The 26,225-nt window shown below is 43.0% G+C and overlaps 1 protein-coding gene across 2 annotated transcripts in view; it reads right to left on the minus strand.

Moving 5' to 3' along the window:
* Positions 1–26,225, minus strand: part of ETV4 (ETS variant transcription factor 4) — a 125,092-nt gene that overhangs the window by 41,754 nt on the left and 57,113 nt on the right. For both annotated transcript variants that reach the window (XM_069237775.1, XM_069237776.1), the window contains exons 6-8: positions 4,011–4,137; positions 2,655–2,810; positions 1,505–1,752 (exon numbers count right to left, since the gene is read on the minus strand). In XM_069237775.1, the coding sequence (XP_069093876.1) occupies positions 1,505–1,752; positions 2,655–2,810; positions 4,011–4,137 (531 nt within the window). The remainder of the gene's footprint in view (positions 1–1,504; positions 1,753–2,654; positions 2,811–4,010; positions 4,138–26,225) is intronic.

Below are 26,225 nucleotides of genomic sequence, written 5' to 3' on the forward strand. Positions count from 1 at the left end.
TTACTGTGCATTAGTCTCCATTAGCTCTCAAGGCCTTTGGTGTCTCAGCAGCAGTGTCTGCAAGCCGGAGTGTGCCGACAGCCAGTAAAGACAAAGTAGGATCTGTGGGATAATGCACCCTCAATTGTATATAATCCATACATTACTAAGCCCCCAGGGAGTTCAAGGCTATAGAGAAGCACAAACCACCAGGCCAAGTGCATTTCTACTAACAAACGCAGAGGTAACGTGTGATATCACCGATCCCGACATATGGGGTACTTTATTTCCTATAAAATATGCTACTTTCCACCACATATCTGTGGTGGCATGCTCTCAAATAACACATCCACTATATTAAGGCGTGGGTGTCAAATCACCGCCTTTATGCACCCAATTCCTGTTGCCAACATGCCTTGGTAAACCTCCTTTCCCCAAAAATAAATATTGTGTAATATCTCCCTCTTGTCAAATGTCCTGCAATATCTTAAACCCTCTCCACCACACACATGTGCGCGGATCTAGTACAGGAGTCTTCCCTGAGAATTCTCGTGTAAGCCATGCTTCCACTAACCCTTGCAGACCAAACATACAAGAGTAACAGCTCTTCCCCACTGTCTGCAGAACAGGTGTCGAGCCAGCGTCACGCCCAATGAGGAAACACAAGACAGACCGCAAGTGGATCACGTGTGCTGCTGGGAAGGGGTCTATCTGCCGGCCCCCTTCCCATTCTGTCTCCTGCACTCGGAGAAGCACAGGGCACTGGGCTGACACGTGCTCACTTGCAGATAGTAACAAAAGTCAGGAGATGACATTTTACAAGCAACGGCAGTCTGTTATCACAGGTGTAGGTCTAGTCTCTCCTAAATCGGGCAGGGTTAAATGTCTTGAACCAGTGTCTTGTACCATTAACCAACCAGGTCAAAGATCTTCGAAATCTGTCAGTTTGTCAAAATGGGCGACAGTTGGAACGGGAAGGAGACTTGGACAACCTGGAGATGAAATGGCAGTGGTTGAGGTAAAAACCAAACAAATGTGGCAAGACAGAAGAATGCCCGCCAACCAAAGCTTAGAAGTAGTACTGCGTACTGACATGTAGCCCCCTACTGACATCAGTTTTGTTTGCTAAAACTAAAAAAGAAAAATATACAAAGGTGCAGAGATTCACACAACTTTATCTTCTAATTGAAAATCTTAACATTCACAATCGTTTTTTATAGATTCTCTCATAAGGAAAATATGAGGTATGCACTTGAATACAAAAGGAATGAGTAACTGGGGCCAACTAACAAGAGAATACTATATGCACACACACTGAAAAAACAAACAAAAAAAAAAAAAAAAAAAACACATGAAACTCAGACTATGGCTAGAACAATAATTTCTGACTGCTCGAGTAATAATTTTGCACACTGCAATTTAGAAGTTGAAATTGCATTGGTGAGACAATGAACATATGTAAGCACGACAATGAGGACACATGTGATGAGGAAATAATTACAAGAAAGACAACTGAGAATCATACCAGAGTCGTATGCATAGTCTGTCTGTTCCTGTTTGATCACCACGTTGGCCGGGTATCGATGGGCACCACGACCTAGCTGGTTCGCCTGGTCATACATCGGGTCATGGTACTCCCGTTTAAAGCCTTGCTGAGAATAAGGCAGGCACGGCTCGGACATCTGTCGCTGGTAGGTCATGGGAGCCTCCCGGCTCATACTCTGAGATGAAGGGAAGGAATGACACATCTCCACAGGCTGCTGGTATCTGGAGCTGAACGGCACAGAGGACAGGTGAGTGCATCAGTAAGGGTTCAACAGTGGGCTGCGTATGCAGAACAAGCCTGAAATTCGTCATGGGTGAGGAGAGCTGGATGATACTTAAAAAGATGAACTCAACACTCAAGAACACAAACACTTGGGTACTGAAGTATGTCACTTACCTAATAGTAAAGAAAAAAAAAAAGAAACTGGCACTCAGCTAGCCAACGAATTCTATGCTGCAAGTGTCAGGCAATATACATAACAAGTATCAATTAACTAATCTAACATCTCAGGTAGGGAAGTTCAATGCACGTTTAGGTTATAAATCAAACATAAAATTACCCAATTCAACACCCAACACCTCACTCAACTTAAATGCAATGACTGCACTGAAAAAACCATATGGACAATTCATTTCCTACTTCAACTTATATTCTGCCCCTCCAGCCTAAGATTTACAGGCATCTCCCAAAATTGTTCAAAGATAAATGTCTCCCCCACCAACTTACCTCAAATAAACACAAAACAGAGCACTGGAAAGTGCATATCAGTGGCAAGGACTGCGTCAACTACAGGACTCTACTGTGCTTAGTTACATGATGAAAATGTAACACTCTACAAACTTCACACAACGCCTCAATGCCCATCCTGCCAGATCCCTTAAAAGAGATATCCAGCCCACAGTTTGATAAGCTTGTCCTTTGCTGAGGCAACAACGTCCTTCTGCTCCCACTAACTCATCCTCCCTTGGTTCCCGCATTTGCTTTTTAACCATGCCCAAATTCGCACTTCCAACTACAGTTCAGAATTAATTATAACCTCGGCTGTATGCAGCAAGGAAGATTTTATTAAACATCACCATGCTGTGACATCTTCTACAGGTCCCATCGCCACTCAACGTTGGTTCCTCACCTATGTTCCATGAGATATCCCCTGGAAGGAATCGACTGAGAAGACGGCTGAGGACTCATGAAGTTTCTGTCTTGTCTAGAGAAGTGTTGAAGAGGAGACATCTGGGCCCCTTGGTTTGGTGACTTAAGTCCAACTTGTCTTGATTGATCATAGGCACTGGAAAAGGGACAGGACACGTGTTTAAAAAGATTAAAAGGTAGCAGGTGCTAAAATTCTACAACCATCCATGTATTAGTTTAATGATAGCTGCATAGGTCGCAAGACAGCTGGCCAAAAGGTACGGAATGCCAATCCATTTTTTCGACTTTTAAATAAAACGCTGTGAAATGGAAACGCTTGAGTCTCAAGGACAAAGTTTGCTCCACATTTTGCAACTCTTCATAATCCTTCAGGTGCATGGGAGTTATGTAATCTGAAAGTTTATTGGGTGTTCCTTTGTGAAAGGCCTCCTTAGAAGCAGTGATCTACATCTCCCACAAAGCTGAACACTGCTTCAAACACCAGACCATCATGATTTTCAGTTTAAGGTCGCAACTGAGATTAGAACCCAGGTCCTTAGGTTCCTAAATCAGCAACATAGGCATTAGAGCGCACCTCCTCCATGAGAAGAAGTTGCAGATCCACAACAGATCTTGCCTAGTTTCCTAAAGAATTGGCATCCTTACTGCAGTATATCCAACACTGGCTATGTTTGAATACCTGTAACATAACTGTTTTTTGTTCAAATCAGTTTTCTGCAAGGGGAACAAAAATTCCTCTCAGCAAATACGCTTCCTTCCAAGTCCTTGAAAACGGGGGTGTTCCATACACTTTCCCCGCACGTACGGCACCAACAACTCCTTGTTTATTTAGCTGTGCGCCTGAAGTGCAGAGAAGCACATGAATGGCAACGCAAGTGTTTATCTCTCAAAACAGGTAAAGAGGCAACGTGTTAATATAATCAGTCAGTAGTTGAGATTGTTTCGTCCGTCCAAAATGACTTTGAACCAATAGCTTTTTTTTTTTTTTTTTTTTTAAGAATGATAAGTGTATCCATTTGATGACACGTGACAAATGTAAGTACATAAACAGTCCTCCCAGAGAAACCTAATTTCTCAATACGAGCGATTGCATAACCTAATGCGTTTACAAGGACATGGAAAATCCTGCGAAAACTAAATTTCCACTGAAGACTCTACTACCCACCCTCCCCCCCCCCCCCAGGCTCCACCAAACAAGAAAGCATCCAGTAAGAGATACTTGCATCGATTCTTAAATTTGCTCAGAAAAATAAACAGTTAGTTGGAGCCCATCACAAGGAACATTCGAAAGATCAAGATGGACCATGCACACTGAGTGTGACGGGCGCTCGACTACCTGGCGTAAAGGCACTGCTCTCCATTGCGGAAGGGGAACGGCTGCTTCTGGCTGCAGGACAGGGCTGGGTCTGAACAAGTGCTCTGCTGCTCCTTCTTAATTTTAACCGGAGGACTGTGGAACGCTACTGCAGGAAGACAAAAAAGGAAATCTGGTGAGAAACATGAAATCAGGTGCCGATGTTACAGATGTACACTTACCACAAGAGGACTATAACTTCGGTGCTCAACATAAAATCCTGAAAAACGCAGCTTTGATCATTATTACAGTTACATGTATTCTGGACAGATTGGGAGCACTGGAGAGAGTTCTGGGGGGCACCATTGTGGGTTTGCACAAAGTCTTTCTTTGCAGTATATATTTTGCAAACGAGTGAGCCCTATGCTCTTCCAGAGCGAGGATGAACAGTGTTCAATTCACCCGCATGAAGGAGCCAAAGATGTTTAAACCAGTGCAGAATTAAAGTATTTCAACAAAAAATACCACATTAGTCTGTAGCAGCAACTCATCCAATAGCACTTTTCATACTTCCCATAATGCAGAGGTGTTGGCGACGGTGGACAGCCACAATATGCAGCAAACTAGAAGTGCATATTTTGTACTATAACTTTATCATGCCAGTGGAAGTGCCCAAGGCTTTACTTAAAAATCTGTTGCCAGCACTACCAAATGTCGGGTAGAAGACTAGCAAATCTGTCTAATCTGGATCTCCTTCCTCCTTTCCCAAAACTGTAAGACCTATCTAGACACCAGGTGTCAGGGCCCACCACCTGCAACCACTGGCACAAATTCGACAGCTACACTGCATCAAACAGAATGTAAGAGTCACGGGGGTAGACTGTTTGACCTATGCGTGGGTACTGGTGTCTCAAATATTCCAACTAATAATTCATACATTTCTTAGGTTAGTTTCCAAAAAGTGCAAAGTACATTTTACACTACTCAAACTAGTTAGTCTGATAAGATCCCAAGGAACCTAGGTCTTAAGGAAACCCCACGCCTTCACCAGTCAGATATGATTCTTAAAAAAAAAAAAAAAAAAAAAAAAAAAAGAATTAGATACATAATGAGATCGCAAATACTAAAATTACTCAAAGTAAAAAAGAAATAGAAAAAAAAAAAAAAACGCACACACAAAAAGCAGGACTCGGGCGAAGCTATTTTGCTTGTGAAGCTTTACTTGTGCACAGCTGCAGAAACAGCCACAAACCTGTCATTTATAAAATCAAATACTCGTTGAGCACTTCCTGGCACTAAAATACTATTCGAGAGCCGTGAGGCGCTGCCGCAAAGTAACGCGCAACAACATGTCCTACGGTTACGTTTTATCACAAAGGAGAAAAGGCAGCTCGCCCCCGCCTTTTCACCGACTTTCACCTCAAACAACAACGCAACTTCAACCGGTTCAAACCAAAAATAAATACCACTATTTATAACACGACAGTTCAAATACCCATGCTGTTCAGAATATTCTCTCTCCTTGCTAGAAACGGTCAATCAAAAAGCAAGTTTAGCTGTGCTCTGCAGAGTACTGTACAACTCGAATACATTATGAAGCCGACAGCTTCCCAAATACAGTGTTTACAAAAGATTATGTACCAATTTTAGCTTTCAGTAACACTCAGATCTAAACTGCATTATGTGCTCCAGTATATTTAGAGCTACTGGATTTATATAATCCAGCAGTGCAGTTTTCACCTAATTATGGATTTACTGCACCATTCATAATCTGCTGCATAATCTGCAGAATTAAAAATGCAATAACCCAAATGGAGCAAAGGTTCAAAAGTCATCTGTAATAAGGACGGTGATTGGGCAGAAGCAGCCACTGAGCGTGTGCATCCGCATAAGATACAAGGCCTTCTGGTGCACCAGTGGTGCTGTTTGCTGCTCCATTCTTTGCACATACTCGATCTGGACTCGTTTGTCTCCACCAGCCTGACACGTTGGTGGTTCGATGCCTCAGGAATCATGGCCCCTGCAGTCCTATAGCCCCATAACCAGTGAGTCTGTGAAGGTACCTACCTTTGAAACCACTGCTCCTTGTGGCCGGTTTCTTTTGTGAAGGAGGCGAGCTTGAAGTACTAGGAGGACTATTATCTTGTTCATATGCCCAGTTTAGTGCCCAGAACTTGTACTAAGTTTTCAGCCATCAGCACTAGAAAGTAGGATTTGGTGCCCTCAGATGCTCTACCACCTAAAGTCATGAAACGTAAATGAATTACCCCCTTAACCATCACGCAAATACCCTCTCATTTGTCAACATTTATTTGTTCCTTTTGTATTCCTCCAACATTTCTTAGAAGAACCAGCGGACGGAGGTGGTGCTCAAGCATGGCATACTCAAGGCAGTCAGCATCAGAGGAAATTATATCAGACCACTTCTGGGGTAGCCCATGGATGTAACTAACTTAAGTAAAGGGGTAGATGTCAGAAAGGACCTTCAGTACACTCTGCCAGCCACCCTTCACATTGTATAAAGTGAAGAGGCCAAAATTAGCTGAAAAGTACCACAGCGTTAAGAACAATGCAACACAACACTGTAGCTTGGCTCCTGGCCACCATTAACGATAATCAAGATATAGTTCCTCAGAGACGCATTTCCCTCAGGTGTTCCTGAGACAGTGTCTAGGGCTACGGAGCCAGACGGCAACAGAAAATGAAGGTCCTTCTTTCCTCTACTGCCCCACATTGGGTTTTATCGGTCAGATCGAAGGTTCCACCCAATCATTGGGTTTTATGGGTCCGATCGAAGGTTCCACCGAACCATCAAAACCCACTTCACACAACACACTGGAAAAATCTTATAAATTTAGGAGAACGCACTTCGAAGTATACTAAGTTAATGGTATTTATTTGATATGTAGAGATGGATCCGTACTCCCATGTCTTCTGCTAATGAGATCCACGAAATCTAAGAAGCTGAAGGAAAAAGGCAGCTGGAGGCAGAGTGGGTAAACAATCACTAAGATTGCACAAGTATAATGTCCAATACAGCTCCCGCTGAAAAGCACATGGGTATGGTATTCAAGTTCTGAAAATTTATTAATATAAATATTAGCAAGCCACAAAATATTGGTATCTGTATATTTACAAAATATTGACAAGTAAAGCCAATAATGTGCAATATATACAGGTCTAATAATTTCAACCCTATGCACAATATTCAGGTTCAGAAAAATCAACATGGTATCCCAGGCCAGTCAGAGTCTTCCCTGGTGGCCTATTCCCAGTTGTAGTTCATCTCTCAAAGCCATTTACGGGCAGGCCCTACCATTCTTCAGATTTTGTTGCCTCTATACTCTAACCGTCCTGTACGGTCTGCCATTGGCAAGTACCCGATTTTAAAAAATCCAGATGAGGCAGTTGTGTCTTCTCTTTGAGTATGCCATCCCTTAAGAATGCCTTGTCGTTTCACCTGCGGCAAATTAAACGTAATGACATTTCAGAGAGCACTCAAGACTCAGCTTTTTGGCTAGGCGGGAAGCCTCAACTCGAACACCAAGGAGCTTTTTGGCGTCAGTATGCATTTTATAAATATTCTTTCACTCAGTCTAGGGGGTAATTTGATTCTTAATATGTGATAAATGGCAGTCGGGTACCACGCAGCCAGCTCCTAGACTAGTGATGGAAAAGGTCTTCCTTCTCACAACTGGCCAAGTTTGTGACAAGTCTATGGAGAACAGTATCAAATACTTAACTCAAGAGTAAGTAGAGGACATGACCACAGAAACTCATTCTCTAGTTGTCCAATCAAAGACTAGCAGAATATTCCCATTGTGAAACTAGCCACAGCAGATCCTGGAACTTCCGCTACAGCATGGACTATTCTTTCTCTGCACAATGCCAGAAAAGCAACACTGAGTGCTATAGGTTGCATGGTGTTATACCTGGCAGCTTTTTGGCGGGTCTCCCCTGTCTTTTTTGCTTTCTGACCTCCTGTTTTTGTGGTTTACTCTCTCTACGTACTTTGCCACTGCTGATCAGTGCTAAAGTGCAAGTGCTTCCTAGGTAAATTATACTGTGAATAGGTTTATCCATAACTGGCATATTTGATTTACTGTTAAGTCCCTAGTAAAGTGCACTAGAGGTGCTAAAGGCCTGTAAATCAAATGCTACTAGTGGGCCTGCAGCACTGATTGTGCCACCCACATAAGTAGCCCTGTAAACATGGCTCATAGGGAGGGAGGGATGGAGGGAGAGAGGGCGAGAGAGAGAGAGAGAGAGAGAGAGAAAGAGAGAGACACCCCTAAAGTAGGCCCTAGATAGCCCCTTGGGCAGAGTGCAGTGTATTTAAAAGGTAGGACACGTACTGGTGTGTTTTACATGTCCTAAAAGTGAAATACTGCCGAATTCAGGTTTCACTGTTGCAAGGTCTATCTCCCTCATAGGTTAACATGGGGGCTACCTTTAAAGTGCAGATTCCCTTTGAGAGCATACTGAAATGTGGAGTTTGGGGTCTCTGAACTAATAATTTAAAAATACATATTTTAGTGAAATTGTTTTTTAGATTGTGAGTTTGAAAATGCCACTTTTAGAAAGTATGCATTTTCTTGCTTAAACCATTCTGTGACTCTGCCTGTTTGTGGATTCCCAGTCTGTGTCAGTTTCACAGTGGGCTGTTCACACCTCTCCTCTAGACAGTGACACAAACGGAGCTGGGGTGTAGCCTGCATATCCTGATGAGCCATCTGTGCTGAGAGGGAGGGGATGCGTGGTACTCACACCTGAAAGGGCTGTGCCTGCCCTCACACAATGCAATCTCAAACTCTCTGGTGTGTGTCTGGGGCCTGGCCTGGACAAGGATGGATCTTGCAAACATGTGAGACTTTGCTCTGAATTTTGCCAACTTCAAGGGCAGAAAGGGGTGTAAGTAGTAGACCCAAAACCCCAGACTTTTAGAATCTTTCTGGAATCAAGAGGAACCTCTGCCCAGGAGAGGAGCTGAAGAGCTGAAGGAGAAGTACTGTCCCTTTGCTGTGTTGTTGTTGGACTGGCCTGCAGTTGCTGCTTCTGCCTGACAAGAGTGCAAAGGGTGAACTTTGCTGTGTGTCCTGCTTGAGAAAGTTCTCCATGGGCTTGGAGTAGAGCTTGCCTCCTGTTGAAAGACTCAGGGACACAAAAGACTTCAGTTTCCTCGACCTGCAGCATTGGGAACTGTGTGTTTTGTGCTGTTCAAGAGGAGAAACCACTGCAACACCGCCACTGGCCTGCACTATGACCTGCTGATGCCGCACAGAGCCGCACTGTCCCGATTCTAACCGCTACCCTGGTCTCACTGACGCCGTCATTGGACAACTTCACCAAGCCGCTGCTCGCATCGCGACCGGTACTCCATTATCGCCTGCTCACACCGCTGCCTGGGCATCCCAGACGATGCTCTTGCTGACACTAGTGCTGCTGCCTGCACTGCGGCCTGTGGACACCACTACTGAGGGACACGAAGCACTGTTCCGTCCCGCACCGCAGCACCGGTCCACCGACGCCAGCAGCATCGACTCCAGTGTCGGCACCCCCACCTCAATATTAGATCTTCTATTCTCACAGGTGCAAACCTCATCAATATGCTTGCCATGAAGAAGCCATATTACTCCTGGGATGCTGGAAGCATGTATTTGATGCCAATGAACAAGGTAATCAACTTTACAACCCACTCTGAAAAGAGACTGCCTCCACATTGGTTGTTTCTCCACCACACCATGACAACAGCTATAAAAAACGAAAGTAAGATTATTATTTTTTCCCCAATCTACTGCTTGGTCCTGCACCCAGTCATATGCATTGTCTGCGACACCCTAACAATATCACTTCCTGCAAACTTTCAACTTATCTCCATAATCAAACACAAAAAAAATCCACTTTTTCCAGTTTCATCTCTGTCCAATAAAATGCACTTCATTTCTGCTTGCGGCTGTTCCCATGACTGCCTTAAGAAGAAACAACAAACAAGTCCTTGCACAGAACTACCTTTATTCTTAATTGACAAGTCACCTTGATCTCCAACACATCGGTGCAGAATAATATGTACCATCAATGTTGGTCTTCCACATCACCGACCTTCATGTTCTCACACCACTATTTTCGATCTATGTGAAATACCAAAACGTATGGTCATTTTCTACCATGATCTTTTTTTGTACAACGTTTGTTAGCTATTCTTGGAGGTCCATAAAATAATTGTGACAAAGGCTCTGTCTTCCAGTGAGTACTTAAAGCTCGGCTGGGTCGAGAAGGAAGAGCACAAGAACCACTGGTGGCCTCCAAGATTACTCTAAAAGGTTGAGTGACCTGGGCTACGAACATTCGGCAAACATAACGATACAACAAACTACGGGTGTGGAGGCATTACGTCTAGCAAATAAATTGAAATGCCTCACATTTGTTGGCTCATGAGCTGCGAGTGAAGCAATGCTGCAGCAGCATTTTCTTTTTAGAAAAAAAATAAAAATTAGATCTGTTCTGGACTGCATGAAAATGTGACTAAGCCGTACAAACATTTCATGCAGCGGTAACACGCTTTTGCTGTTCAAAGATCGCATTATCAGTGAAAGCCTTTGGTGTTGCTGGCAGACCAATTTCCCAATCTTTGCACTTTATAACAGAATACTCTTGCAAGCCCCTCTGTTCCCAACCCCCATTTTTTTTTTTTTTTAAGGACACGCAGTTACATGTTTGCAATAATAAAGAGGAAAAAAAGAACAAACAAACAGAGAAAAAAGAAGAGAAAAAAAAAAAAAAAAAAAAGAAGCGTAAATACATCAATATTGTCGTACAGGTGAAGCAAACATTCTAAACAAGAGTCAATGATAATAGTTTCTACTCTTAGGGATCTCATAAATTTACTTATTTAGTCGGCACATTCTCGGGGCCCAAGAGCCATACGGAGAAAGGTGCCCAAGCTCTAGTGAATCTTTTACAGGCCGCTGCTCCTTTTAGTTCATACAGGCTATTCTCCAGGTGATACATAGATAAGAGTTGTGAAAACCATTGATTGAACCGTGGGGGATCAACATCACGCCACAGAGATGCTATGCAGTTACGAAATACTGACATTGCTATGAACAGAAAGTATCTATCTCGACTATTGCAGACTGAATGATCAACTCCCAGTAAAACCATTTGAGGTGTCAGATAGATAGTCTGTTTCAAGATTTTCTTCAATATATCGGATATCCCAGTAATCAAACTTCCCAGTTTTACACATTGAAAGAACATATGAAAGAGATCTGCTTTCGGGCAACCGCATCGTGGACACATAATTCCTGCCGTTTTGCCCCAGCTCGCAATCTTAGCAGGTGTATAATATAAATTGTACAATACCATAAAATGTTGAGCTTGCGGGCCAGCAGACACTAAAACAGTCCGTGCCATTTCCATAGACTCACAAACCTCCGTCTCTTTAGCTCCAACCCGTGCTTCCCATTTTTTAACCAATGACGCCAGGTCATCTTGTATAGCATTTAAAAGCAATGGATACAGGTTTTTAATACCGCAGCTAGAGGGGTGTTGGGAGACTTCCATTAGCTTAATCTTATCCGTGTGCCAACCTTGGGTCACCAACCCTCATTTAAGGGATGTACAAGCTGCACACAACAAGCACTACTTTGCTACAGAGCCACCCTGCGCACCAACTAGAGTTAAAGCATGCCTTATCGTGAACACCCCCAGGGAGTCTCCTGTAGCAGGTTTGGATCAATTCCACTCTGAAAGGGAGGACGAGAAGGTACTTGGGTGAAAACACCATCACATCCGCCCTAGCACTCACACTACGCGGCCTGCCAGATGGAGGGTCTCCAGTCCACACCGTAATACCGGTCTAGCAGAGAACAGGCCTTGTCCTTACACACAAAGTAGTGTAGTGCAAAATGGTGAGCCAACCCTCACACACTAATGCAGTGAGGAACTTCTATACTTTATAGGTTTTGGGTTGACAGGGGGCCCCCCTGAAGAGTAGCGGGCACCCCTGCACTGCAGGGGCTGGAGGGGCCGGTGTTACGCACTAGCAAATAGCAAGCGGTGGGTGTCTAGTGCAGCTATACGAAGATTCATGGCGAGAAGGGGGTCTTTATAAGATTCCTCAGAGTGACCCGGTATGAAGTTCAAGATTATACTCGACTGTCCGACCACAGAGATTCCGGGTAGTGTTGGTTAGAGGACTTCGGATACTGTCAAAGCCACTGGGGTTGCGAGGAGGGTGGAAAACTGCCCAACCACCCAACATCTTGATTATTGTGGCAAAAGAAACATGAAATATCCAGTAGCAAATCTCTAGTGCCCTTCAGATTGAAATTGTGTAGTGTGGAGTTGTAGTTCCAGAACTAGATCCAAGCCCAATATTTAGAATAACAGCATAAAATAAACGTACATACTCCGTATTCGAGTCGTTTACATAGGCAGAGGCTATCGTCAAAATGACATGATCTGGCCCTTACTCCATATAGGGCACTACAGTTTCAAAGGGATATTGTATACTTAAGGAGTAACCACAACAACGCTGGGGAGTAGTTTTCTGAAGTCTAAGGTTCAACGATGAAGCCAAATTCCATCATAAATATGCACACAAAACCTACAAAACTTAACCTACAGTGGAATGCACAGAGATCAGAATGGGAAAAGCAACAAAATCTACTTTTCTTAATAGAAAAGCAGGCTAGTGGATATCAAACTGGAGCTGAATTGCACCCACTCATGGCTGAGAGCATGTGGGCATCATTGCTAACGCGGTCGCTGATTCGGTGCCCAGCAGCAACTGATGGTTACTCAAAGGCCAACACACTTGACCTTATCATAACTCGACTCCAACAATGTATAACAGAATTCAGTGTATAGTCCTTCCTGCTACGTAACGTTGTAACGGTTTGTAATGCCCACCTAGAAGAAACACGTTTTCATAGCTTCTGAAAAAAAATCTGAGTTTTTATGTTTGAGCCTGAAGGATTTGGATATTCCAAGGTTTTTCAGGCTGCACAAATCTCAGCAGTGTGGTCTTCTGATCAACCCACTCAGCTGTCTAAAGTGCTAGAATGAAGCACGCTGGCAGAATCATTCAGGCAAGAGAGCCCTAAAAAGGTTTCCAATAACAGTTTGAAGTGGAGGATTTCAGACTTGGAAAATGACCATTTGATGAACCGGGTTCCGCCTCTGCACTTTCAAGTCGGCAAGCGAAACAAGGGCTTGTATGGGAGCCTCACCGTACGTAAGCACAGACGTCACACGCACGTCTGGTGGTTCGGTGTACTATCCCTCTGAGCCCAATCGCTGGGCCCTGTGATGCGCGTAAACTTGAACATACGCTGATGCAACCGTGGTGCAAGCGCAGCTTGCATGGACCTTAATTAACAGACAAGCGCCTAATTAAACAGCGTGGGTGAGTTGCCGACAGCGGCCGTAAAAGGCAGAGCAGAGCATGACTGGTCTCTAAAAACAAGCGGCAGGGTGCAGCACAGTCTACAAAGAAAGATGGAGATCTTCCCAACAGGATGCTCCGTCTGAAAGGGATGGTGCCGAGTCAGTCCAGAGATGCGTTTGGTGGCTGCCCAGCCCCTAAAGCAATTTATATGCAGGTCCGGAATGCCCAGATTTTTTTTTTTTTTTAATATAGTTGCTTAGACGTTTCTGTCACAATATGATAATGTGCATTACAGCGTGGAACCCAAGCAGAGGCAGGTGTTACATGGGTATCACGCGGAGTGTTACCCACCACGTGTACACGTAGCTGGGCCCCTAAACAAGCGGTCACCTGGTCGATATTTGATCTGTATGACAAGAGGAAAATGACCTAATGCTGGCACGTTTTCCCTTATCGTTACATACTTTCAGCAAGGAGTACAAGCAGAAAGCATTTTAAAAGGCGTTCTAGAACATTTTTAATGATCCCTGAATTATAATTAAAAGACAGAAAGCCTATGCCAAAATTATTACATGCGATATTATATAAAATTGTATTTGAATGTCATGTCTGGCCTTTGCAGAATCTTAAAAACAGAACAAATTGCCGCTATTTTTCTCTAGTAAGGGTGATAACTCTGGACACCAACTGTACAGACCTGAAGGGCTTAAGGTACAGACAAGCCATCAGCACTCAAACCACCAAAGCTTGTAAGATTTTGTTTCTGAGTCTTGACTTCAGAGTCGGTAAGTGTGTACTTGTTATGGGGGAACAAAAAAAATGCTCATCCACCCAAAAAAAAAAAAAAAAAAAAAGCCACCTACAGCAGGTAGCAAGTAGAACATGCCTGGGAAGCACGAAACCAACAGGTTTTTTTTCTTTTTATTGGAAGCGTGCAAGATTAAAATTTCGCCGGTGAACGTTACACAATTTCTATTGCAAAGTATTTTCCCTGTGCTTTTTGCATTTTTCAAATTTTGCCAACTTTGCAAAGTTGCTAAAGTTACAGGAAAAAACCCTTCTGTGGGAAAATGTCAACCTCTCCAACTTTACACATCCTTAAATTTCATAAAGTAGCAAATCTGTTCATGGGTCTCACTATCTCTAATGTTTTGAGGATGAGGACTTCACAATGGTTTAGACTTTGCTGTCTTTAATATGGCCACAGAACTCTGCAGCAGGTGCATTAATCAATGAGTTACCTTTACTGGCACAAATAGAGATTTGGGTTACCCTATTGACATATGAAGCAGCTTCATTGGTACAGTATTGACTAAATCTCCTTGAAAATCAGACCTTCTTGTCCCTCGAGTAAATGAAGCTGATACCGCTAGACTAGAAAAAGATAAGGAAAGAGCTAACACAGGGATATACAAGTTCCATTGTGACGCTTTCTGTTCATTAAAATTATAACCAGTTGCTTGGGCACGATGGGATGAGACATTAATTGATTTGAAAAGAGGAACCATGCAGTTCATGGGCAAAATACTTTATCCTCTGGTGACCCAGTAACTCCCACTTGCAAACTCTGGAAGCATTTAGAGACTGACAAAATATTAAGTGACACGTACATTTACTTGTGCACGAGGCAGGTTTATGTATCCGTAAAACTATCCAGTCTTCTGGGTAACTGTATGGGAAGTTGTGAATAAACCTTGACAGAGCGCTCCCCTTTACCTTCAGGCTGCACCATTTGACACGAGCAAACGTGTAAGTAATACCGTGTAAACTCGTCTGACCAGGAGTGTTGACTTAAGAGGATTCCATAAGGGGAGTTGTACAGCACATCTCGTCGACTGTTTGCAGAGCAGCTAGGAAACCTGATCCACAGGTTTGCAGGCCAAGAACACCTAGCCAAACATTAGCAGGCCCATTGTTTTTAATTGATCGTTCCAATCGGATTTGTTACCCAGAAGTCGCAAGACCTTATACCTGCAAGCATAAAACAGTCTCAAGGACTGCAAGACTTAAAGAACCAAGGCAAATTCCTGGGCATTGTGAATCTGTAAGACAGTTATAAATACCTAAATACCCTTATTTTAAAGCCTAGGCCAAAGAAAGAAAAAAAAAAAAAAAAAACATATGCTAGTGTGGCCTTCATTAGGTCTGAAGTGTGATTGTTCAGAAGACCTATGACTGTCACTTACAGGTTCTTGACATGGGAGGTCACAAACAGTGCTATTTGTAGGCTCTTCTACATGCTGGGCAAAAAAATTTTTTTTAAAAAAATAAAGAAACCCAGAATGTTTACGTGAACCTGGGTACAATTTATACTGAAAGTGATTGGATGACAAACACTGGATATCTATGCACAGAGTCAAGGTGTGGTCCTTTATCCTCTTTCAAAACCAGAACTTAATAATTACCATTCCCCAGGTCAGGGTTTGTCCTGATGAGACCCTGGTATCCTCTTTTAGGGTTGAAACGACGTAGACAATTCATAAAGACAGACCCTACATTTCATGGTGTAAATGAAGAAAAGTTATTGGATGGACACATTTTTTGTGATGTTTAAAGAGGCTGTCTTTATGAGATACACCGGAGATTGAAAAAAACCTAGCAATTTCTTGATTGTTTTTCCCTCTTATGGCGTGTTCCTTTGTCACTTGGTGTGCACACTTTGTTCACTATTGTGTTTTGCACCTTTTTGTCACAAAAGAGATGTTCAATGCCATGATGATGAGTTATAATAATTTAAAAAGTATGCATCTTTATACAGTTTGGCCCTGGTTGTAAGCGATCTATCCACGATGCTTACTACAGATATTCATACGGTTTGGTTCATTAGGTCAGCGGCAAAATATTTTTTGGGCATAAACAGAAATTTGTTCTAAAGTGGGTTTCATGTGGATGTGTGCTTCTACACACTACGGCCATTTGTGGTTTGGATATGGTCAACAAAGATTCCCAACCTTACAGCTATTGTTTGGTCAAGCTGCAACCAATTGGTCTTCTCCCTGCACCTAACAGCACACAGGGTGTGGGCCTCATTGCACAATCACTCACAGGCCCCAAAGAAGCGCCACTGTGAAATGTAAGTAGGTTGCTTTTATTAATATTAATTTAAAGGACATTCTCAGACCTCTGGGAAAGGGAAAAGGAAAGATAACTTGAGAGGAAACATTCAGAGCCTGATCTGCCCGTTTTCCTGCACAGATGATAATATCGTGCAAGATACCTTCGAGCACCAACTGCTTCTATGAGCTAAACTGATTTAAGTGGCTTTTTCATTCCAACATTGTCCAGTTCCTAATGGAAGCTGAAAACACATCGGTTCATAGGTGAGGCAGTTAGAGTCTCTCGCAAAAGAGCCACGAAAGCCTTATTTAGCATAGCTTCCTTGAAGTAGAGGAGACACAGTTGGATGAAAAAAAAAAAAAAAAAAGACATTCTCACGGACTGCATGGTAGTATAGGTGTCACAGGGAGAGTATTTAAATATGGAACCTCTGAAGTGCAGAACAATTTCCCAGCAGGAGTAGTTTTTTATTCTGTCATACATTCATTCAGTAGTTTTTCTTGAACTGCATTTGTATATGAGCATTAGGTGTTCAAGATTTCTCAGAGGATCACATTAGAGATTCCGGAGGATTGTGGGGATGTGCTGCAGTACTTAATTCCCTCTCTCAAGGGACTGCCTGTTTCACGTTTAGAACGACTGGCAGTCATGGAAGGAAACAGCAAAGATGGGAGTTTTTGGAAGGTCCGATTTCTACTGCTCACTTTATTAAGGTGTGGGGAACAGGAAAGAAGCAGACATGGGGTGTAGCTACACAATCACTGCGGTGTACAGACCACCAATTCAATTCAGCCATCAGGTCCGGTTACTTGGTAGGTTTGGACCTGGTCATAGTCTATCCACCGATTTAAACCTGGCTCCAGGTAAGTAGGGTCTTGCCCGGTGTTTACATTTCAGGAACAGCAGTGGTTTCAAAGCCAGTGAATAGGAGATGAAGAGGGTTTGGTCACTGGTGCGGTAATAACTGTATAAAATTCCAGCAAGTTGACTGGGTCACAAATTCAGTTCCCTTTATTGCCCCAGATGGAATTGTGAACTTTAAATTCAAAGAGTGTAGGAGGCATGAAACTGAGGTAAAGCACGAGAAAGGGACAGAGAACTGGGAAAGACTATGGAAATCAGGGTCTAGAGAAGGGATGCTGGGGAGGAGGGACAGCATTATGAAACAGGAAAAGGAGGAGTGTGTGGATGAAAAAGGACAGAAAACACCAATTGAGATTAAAGGACACAGACCAGAAAGTAAATGACCGGTATGAGGGCTCCCTCCTAGAAACTTGAGGGAGATGGACGGAAAAAAATGGGGTATAAGAATTATATTGTGGCTGACCTCTGTGTGTACACAAAAGAAAGCTTCCAAATGCATTACATAAAGAGACGGTCTTGTCAGCAGACCTACCACAGAAAAGTGTGCATTTATGGAACCTTCAATAGGTCCACTAAACTGGTAATTCATCACAAAAGTCTTGTGAAGATCACATGGACCTACTGACCAGCGTGAGTGTGTACAAGGCTGCAGTAGGAGTGTTAAGTATCATTTACGAGTATCCACCACTTACAACCATTGGGCAACATTACACAGGAGACCAGCAAAAGACACTCTTCAAGTGTACCACTTTAAGCTGCTGCTAAGACTTGGGGTAGAGGAGGGAAACCAAGGGAGAGATTCAGGACATATAACGATGATATGGAAAAACTGCCAAGTAGGGTTTAGTGATTCAACATGTTGAAGCTGTAATGAGACAAAAGACCAGAAGGGAGCCGCCCCAAACTGACGCCCTTTGCGTCATAAGAAGGTAAAGGAGATTTGATGCACTGATAAAAAAAAAAAAAAATAAAAAAAAAAAAAAAGTAAAAAAAGCCACTGTATGCAGATTGACCTGCTTCACCATATGGTGGAGAACATCAGAATGTAGATTGATTCAACCAAAACAAATAAAAATATGCATGTTCCGATAAGTTAAACGCATCTAGTCAAGACTATAGAAAAACAAAAATGCTATGATCCAGTCACTCTATCACATCTTTTTGCACCCCTTCTTACGGCATCTGAAAGTCATTATATATTTTTGTGAGATGAAGTCGAACTCCTGATTCCTGCTAAGAGGACATGTTAATGCCATAGCATGCACTATACTAATATGTCGAACATGAAGTGTTTCGAATACAAGCAAAAACGGGTAGAGACTAGCGTTGCTGGCAAGTTATGTGCTTTTATTACCATGCGGCAAAAACACTTAATGATCAAACTAACAACTCGTCAGTTGGGGGGAAAAAAACTAAAAAAAAACCTTGGATACACCCCCCTCCCCCACAGGGACCCCAGATAGGCAAGGACAAGATTGGAAGTTTGATTCATTTAATGCTGCTTTTTGTCACACGAAGCAAAAAAAAAAAAAAAATAGGAAAGAAAGACTTGGAACGAGCTTACACACCCCAACAAGGCTTGGTGATGGGATTTGAACATTTAAACCTTGGCAACTTTGACAAGCCAAAAATCATGGAAAGCGGTCATTTATAACATCCCCTGTGGCCTATTTTCAGACCCTGTCCGACCTTAAATCACAAATGAATGGCAGCTGGGTTGTCCTTGGAGGCAACTCCTTGCGAAGCAAAACAGAAAAAAGGAACTAACACTTCCCCTCCACTGCGAAGCCCTGCGTCGGGGAAGGGTCTGTGTTCAGGGCATGGCATTTCTGCATCTGTCCAAACATTGTGGGCCAGTGAAATTCATAGGGGGACCTCTGGTGCGGCCTACCGAAAACCCAAAGTCCTTCGGAGTATTGTTCCAATGGGACTCGCCTTTCTGCGCATCACACTCTTGTGTGATCTCTCCAACAACGCGGGAGCCTTAGACACGATTATTATAAATACGCTACAAAAATAGTGACAACTGCGTCCAAACCCTAAAACCGCTGGAATGTGTGGGGTCTGGAACTACTAGCGAGCCGTGCGCGAGCCCTGCGCCTCCGCACCTCCACGGGGTAAATCCGGAGAGAGCCTGTGCCCCGACTTCCCCAGCGCGCGGATGCGTCCACTTTACGCAGCGCCGCCCTCTAACACTTAACGCCATTCTTTTCCGACACAGCCTAAATATTGTGCTGGAAAGTGGAAATCCCCCTTCCTGCGGGCTGAGCCCGGCTATCGGCTTACAGCTGCGCCATTCATGAATGAAAACAAGGCCCGAGAGCTCCCCAGCAGCTCCGGGTCACGGAGAGGAAGGAAGTGGTCATGTGACCCGCATATGGCCGGCCAGCGTTGAAAACACAAAGTCAAAGTCATGGGCGGAGAGGGTCGTGCGGGAAGCAGTGGAATGGGGTGCCTTTGGTCGGGTTTAAGTAGACAAACAAAGCAAGACATGTGGCAAATGCCGCTAGCTGCAGTGACGCGGGAGTACATAAAAAGAACCCGAGACAGAAGAGGCCAAGGGTCAAAGTGGGTACAGAGAGACAGAAGCTGTGGAGAAAGTGTAACAGAAGAGAAAAAGAACAGGTAAGAAAGGAGGAAAACAGAAACACAAGCTATGAACACGAGGTAACACGATAATCACCTGAGAAACGAGAGCAGGAAAGGAGGAGAGGACTTCAAAATACAGGAGAACCAGAATTCGAGAAAGGATATGTACAAGGAAATCAGAAGGGATGTAAGAACTGACGAGCGGTAAGTAGACCAAGTGCACCAGAAGAGAATGACCGAACAAGTAAAGGAGGCCCAATGAGAGGAATGGAGAAAATACAGTTTTGAAAGGGTGAAACATTCAAGGGAAGGAAAAGAGATGGTTACAACTGGACAGGCGAGAAGGCTAACATTACTGAGCTAGTAAGAGTTTCATTCCCAGCATTAACTCACTTGGTTAACAACTAGCCTATAAAAAGGGCCCTTTCGTGGACATTCATTTTTTCCTATAAATAAACCACGTAGTTAGATTCCTTAAATATTAGAGATACATTTCGTATGTGTCATGATCCCAACAGTCTCTACTTTCATAACTTTGCTTGTTCTAACAAAACAATGAAAACATGTTTTTTCCTACTGGCTGGCCTACTTGCTTGAGGTAACAAACTTTAAAGTTAAAAAAAAAAAAATTCATGTACGCAGCGAAGACTTTAAAAAGGAACATGGAGCTGTATTCCACATTACTTGTGTAAGGGGAAATTATTCACACTGTATGTTTAGCATGAAAAGAATTGCTAACTAAAACGATACGATTAAGTCTGCACCAAAGGCCGGATACTTCAGGGTGTTTGCAAACATTTTCCAGGAGTAGAAGGATTTCCTTTATTTCTTCCCCAGTCACATAATTACAGCACAACACGCACAGGCGTGTACAAACTTGTTTCATATCTTTAAAAAACATAACCAACTACAAAGTATATTTGCAATGTAGTCAATAAACAGCAAATGGCATTGGTGACATTATAAACCAAAAGCAGTAAACAATAGAACTCGGGCTGCCTATTAAAAAAACAAAAACAAAAAAGCCCCCCCCCAAAAAACAAAACAAAAAAAAAAAAACCCTTTCACTTGATCATAAAACAATAGCGATATCATATCCTCAACTCCAGAAAAAGACGCCCAACAGCTCCTGCCCATGTGTCTGAAATTCATTGCTTGTGAAGATTACCTCATAATGATCATCCGTGGTTCCAAAGAATAATGTTGCTATTGTTGGTCAAGCCCGGCATTTGGCCACCAGCTTGGTTTGCAAGAAGCAAAAAGACAAAGACCTCTTAGGGGAATGTTTACCACTAGGGCTCATTTGAATCAAAAACCAAAACATACAGACATATGGCTGGAGTGTTCAAATTACTCAATGGCTACCAATTGAGGCACTCCACGTTTTTAAATAAACCCGCATAATCTACAAAGTCCTAAAACGGAACAAATCCACCCACCTGGTGAAGAAACAACCTTTCACTAGAGGTAAGAATGAACCACAGCAAACCTCTTCTCCACCAGAAAAGCAACTTCTCTGTTATTGCCCCAAACATCTGTTCCAATGAATAACAGAGAAGCAACACCAGTTCCCTCATTTATAAAGTATAACAAAGCACCTACGTACTACCCAACTGTATCTTCAACCATCACCTCTGACCATCCCTAGCAATTCAACAGCTTAATCTACTCTTTATCGATATACACATGGCTAGACAAAAGGAAATGAAGAATTATGCATTTTTTGCCAAACAGTTTACTTTTCATGCTCCACTTTCCTTCACGTATGTTTGTATTTTGCTATATTTCTTGGTAAGTTATATCTTCATTCTGACACAGTTATTTCACCTATACATGTAAAATGGACTCTTAACTCTGCATTTCTGGTTCTTTGGGATGGCGTACCATACTTTAAAGCACACCCACTCCCCAAAAAGTGAGATGGACATAGATTATTGATTAAGCTGTTGTTGCAAAAATGGTTACATTCTAAACACCGTAGATTTGGCTTTGTGCCCTCTTCCTTCAGCACTGAGGAAGCCTCTTATCAGCAGGCCAACGACAAATAAGGGGATAATAATTTCCTGCAGAGCATGTGGATTAAACTTTAGTACAACCTTCAAGTTGACCTGTCATTTGCAGGTTAAAATGACCAATTAAGAAGTGAACAAGAGGCGTCCACATTAACTGGAAAATATCTATGTGCCTATCCATCCACTCGACCAAAAAGCAACGGCAACTACACAAGGCCTTCACTGTTACAGTATCCACAGAAGTGGACCTGACTGCATCCAAATTTCCCGGTTTCCTGAAACCTGCTAACCGAATTTCCAGAGGGTATTGTCTGGAGACTTCAGTTATGTGGAAAAAGAAAACTCAAAGTCAAATTGGAGCCAACTGGCCCCACCAACCACTATGGCCAACGACCCATGCAAGCACTCCATCCCACACACAGGAAGCCCAACACCTGCAAGATGCTCAATCAGCAGTTTAGGGGCAGGATCAAATGGCAGAGCGTGGCTGTCCCAGCATTTCGTTCAATACAAAAGCAAGGCTTACATGAGGTCAAATTATGTTTGGAAACCTCAAGTCGAACGATCCAAAAATTGTATGCCAAAATAAAAACATGTACATAGAGTAAGAGTTAAACTGAGGTTTTGTATAATGGGAATTCTTAGCTGCAACAGATGAAATTCAAGACTAGACTTGCACTCTACATTAAGATTAATGCCTCAAGAATAGTCAGTAAGACAAGGGGGTACACGATCTTGACCTACAAGTCTTTACCCACAAATCTCCAGCCACCTACCTAGAAACAAACAGAAATAAACCTTGGTCTACATTTGGATGGATACTTCTCATAAATCCACTGAAACCCTGCATGTGTACTCACAAGTGAGTGTTGGGAGGGGTTGAGGGGGATGGGGGTGTCGTGGTGGGGGGTAAGGGGTTCCTGCCAAAACCCTCAAGCCCCCCTCAAAGTGCATCCTTTTGATCGCACCTGATAAAGCAGAGTAGAATTTACTACTCTAAGCAAAATGAATGAAGCAATCTGCATTATTTTTTGTGCATGCACTGCTAGCAACCAGCATTTTCTTTTTGTATGCAAACCAGTGTTAATAGTTGGAACTTTGGCATGAGTTGCTGTAACAATACAAAGAAACTCACATCCAGCCCTAACAGCAAACTTCAAAACTCCATTACAACTAGGTTTACCCATTACCAATTCCAGCACAGGTTGATTTTTAAGTGCCATCAGTACAGTGCTTTATCTGTTTACATGATCTCATCAGCCATGTCTCCCAAGCACTGCAAATCTAGTTGACATGCATTTTGGAAAATAAACGAAATCCCTCCGTGCAATCAGCCAACATTGTATAACAAGCAAAGGGAGACTGGGGGACAGTGGGGCTTTCTCATCAGAAAGCAAAGCTATACTTTGTCTACACTAGTCTAAATCACAGCTTAAGGGATGTTTTTTCTATTTTAGACCACTGCCTACAAATCTCAAGAGTGTATCCCACATAAGCTTGTTACAGAAAATTGCTCAGTTGCTGCCCTGAAGGAGGCATGCCACGTCAGTGTGCAGCACTATCAATTTTATTTAAGCGCATATGCATTTAAGTCAAACCTACAGTCAAAGCACAAGTGATATCTGTGAAATCTACATGTATGTGCCATCATAAATAAAAGACTCTTCAGGGGCATTCCATAAGACCAAGCTAGACAAGAGGAGCAAAGCGACCAGACTCCACTGTAGACATTACGCCATGATGGGTGTACTGGGCGGGCTCACGGGTGAGAAGATGGTCCTTCCCAAAACCAAAGACCTACTCAAGTCACATGTCAGCCTCTGCAGGCACCAATCTCAAAATGGAGCACTACGCAAACACCTGGGACTAACCAATGCCTTCTGGGAGACATTTCAAAGCATTTACATTACTGACCATTTTTTGGTATTGGATTGATAGTTTTGTTAGATATCCCAAGTTACATTTAGAGGGTTGTCATGTACTATGGTGATGTACTGGCAGGAGGCAAGCCCTTTACACTGCCATGACACCCACTTATATCTGAAGGACAGGAGTCATGGGCATCAAGAAATGCAGGAAGCCAGCACTAGGTCTTGTGAACATATCTCAGAGGCCTGATGCGGTGCGCTGTCAGAACAAAGCACTTATTCTGTTTTTTAAGGAGCACCTACTTCACTTCTGTAAGGAGCCACATTTAGTGGGGAGAGGGAGCCCCCAGGGGAGGTGGGCAAGGATGGCAGGACACTAGGTTTGTTTGGCAGGAAGTGGGGCATGCTTAGCAGACAGCAGTGAAACAGCAACTCAGATGCACATTATGTACGGGTCTACCATATCTCCATCGTCTAATGAAATGCTGTTTCCTGGGGGATGGAGAGGTACAGCAAATATACTTACATTAACCTTTCCCAGCTAGGTGACTGAAGCCCTTGACCAGGAACTCCCAGCATTTTAGTGAAAAACCTCAGCAAATGTTAAGCCATCCAAAATTCTATATAGATCACGCTGGAGCTCTACTGTACACCCAAATATATCTGCCATTACCACACTGGAACATACTAGGATATTGGTAGTAAAATGAGTGGCATGCACAAAAAACATTCATGCCAATACAAAGATCAGATTACTAATTTCCAAGGCACAAACTCTAGGTTCATGTAAAGGCATGAAGTGCAACCAAGAAACAGGCATCACCCCCACTGTCTGCCATCAACCACCTTAACAGTAAAGTTAATGACTGGACAAGAAACTAAAAGCTAAGCAACTGGATTTCAAGCACATTTCAAATCCCTTTTTCGCCTTTCAGGCTAATGAGGGATCATAATGGCTTCCAATCTAGTAGTGAAGGCAGTGGGGGTCATTCCAGGAGCCATTAGATGACCTCCAGGGAGTTCAGATTAAACCACAGAAGACTCTCAGACAAATGGATTCTGCATTTTCTTCTCATTCTCAAAGATGTATCATTAACACACTGTCTGGGATGCTTTGGAGTTGTTTGCATTATGGATACCTGTAGGTATGTGTACAAAAAAAAGATATGCCGTGCAAGTAAGTGTAAACAATATTGCCATTAACTGAACTCCCCCCCCCACCACCCTATTAGTATGACTCTCTGGATCAAAAAATGACTGGAGCCCCTGCAATACAGGGCCCTATGTGATAGGGCGGGCACCCAGATGTGTAGCTTCAACTCTGGCCTGCGGTAGACAGTACCATAATATTACTCCAGGTGGAGATAGACCCAATGAAGAAAGTTGGTTGGATGTAAGAGTACAGGAGCTTCACGGGTTCCATCCATTCCTCCCAGTTCACTTGAGAAACAATCTGGAGCAATGCCAGTGAACAACAAGCTTCCTACACTTCCGGGTGTGAGAGGAAGCTATTCTTTTACCTTTCTTGCATTCAACCACCGCTTGTCTACAGTGTCAACGGCTGGTGTTTCCGGGAGTAAAGAGCATTACAAGTGCCTGTCCTTTAATACAAGCAAAACGGAGACCAACCCTCTTTTGTTCACGCTTTATAGTTTTGTAAATGCCGCCTTTCAAATATTCCCACCTATCAAAGGAACTGTAACCATTTGGCCTTCCAGTTACTAAACAGGATATAAGGACCTTGGCAGTCAGGCAGCATTATCGAATGGTCACCTGGGAAGAAGCAAAATGGAGTGCATTAAAAGACACTATGGTTCAAGTGCTACAGTCTTTGATGTTCTCTGTGTTTTCTATAACACGCAACCCTGATAAAACATCATCAGGAGTTGGACTAACTGAAATAAACAACTAAAAACGTAAGCAAGCTGTAAACTAAATACATGTCCACTGTATTGGTAAACATAAAATTGCTTACATTAAACGAAAACTGTGAAAAGATCTTCCATAATGAAGCCCACGTTATTTTCAGAGATGAGCTCTTGAACCTGTTCCTCCTTCAAAGTGAAGTTACCCCTGCTTAGGAGGTTCTATAACACCTACTGATGACCACATTTTGATCAGCTTTTACACGCCGTTCTTAGCGGGCTACAAAAACCCAACTCTATAGAAAACAGCAGGGAAGCGAATCATGATCAATCTTCTGCAATAGGAAGAAAGCGAGCACCAAAGTTGGCTGCTGAACAGAGAGCCATCTCAATAATTCACAAGGGTGGAATATGACACCCAATCATCCCCAACAAAAGCTCCCGGTTGCACAGTGCCACGTTTTTGTGCAAGATGTGACACACATAATTTTCATCATTCCAAGATATAGTAAAGGCTTTAATGTGCATGAGATATGTCCTCAACTTGAACTGAAGCTATTCTGTATTGAGAAATAATTGAGCAAAACATCAAGCAAGCACAAGGTAGTTCT

Source organism: Pleurodeles waltl, chromosome 6 (assembly GCF_031143425.1).
Source record: "Pleurodeles waltl isolate 20211129_DDA chromosome 6, aPleWal1.hap1.20221129, whole genome shotgun sequence".
NCBI lineage: Eukaryota > Metazoa > Chordata > Amphibia > Caudata > Salamandridae > Pleurodeles > Pleurodeles waltl.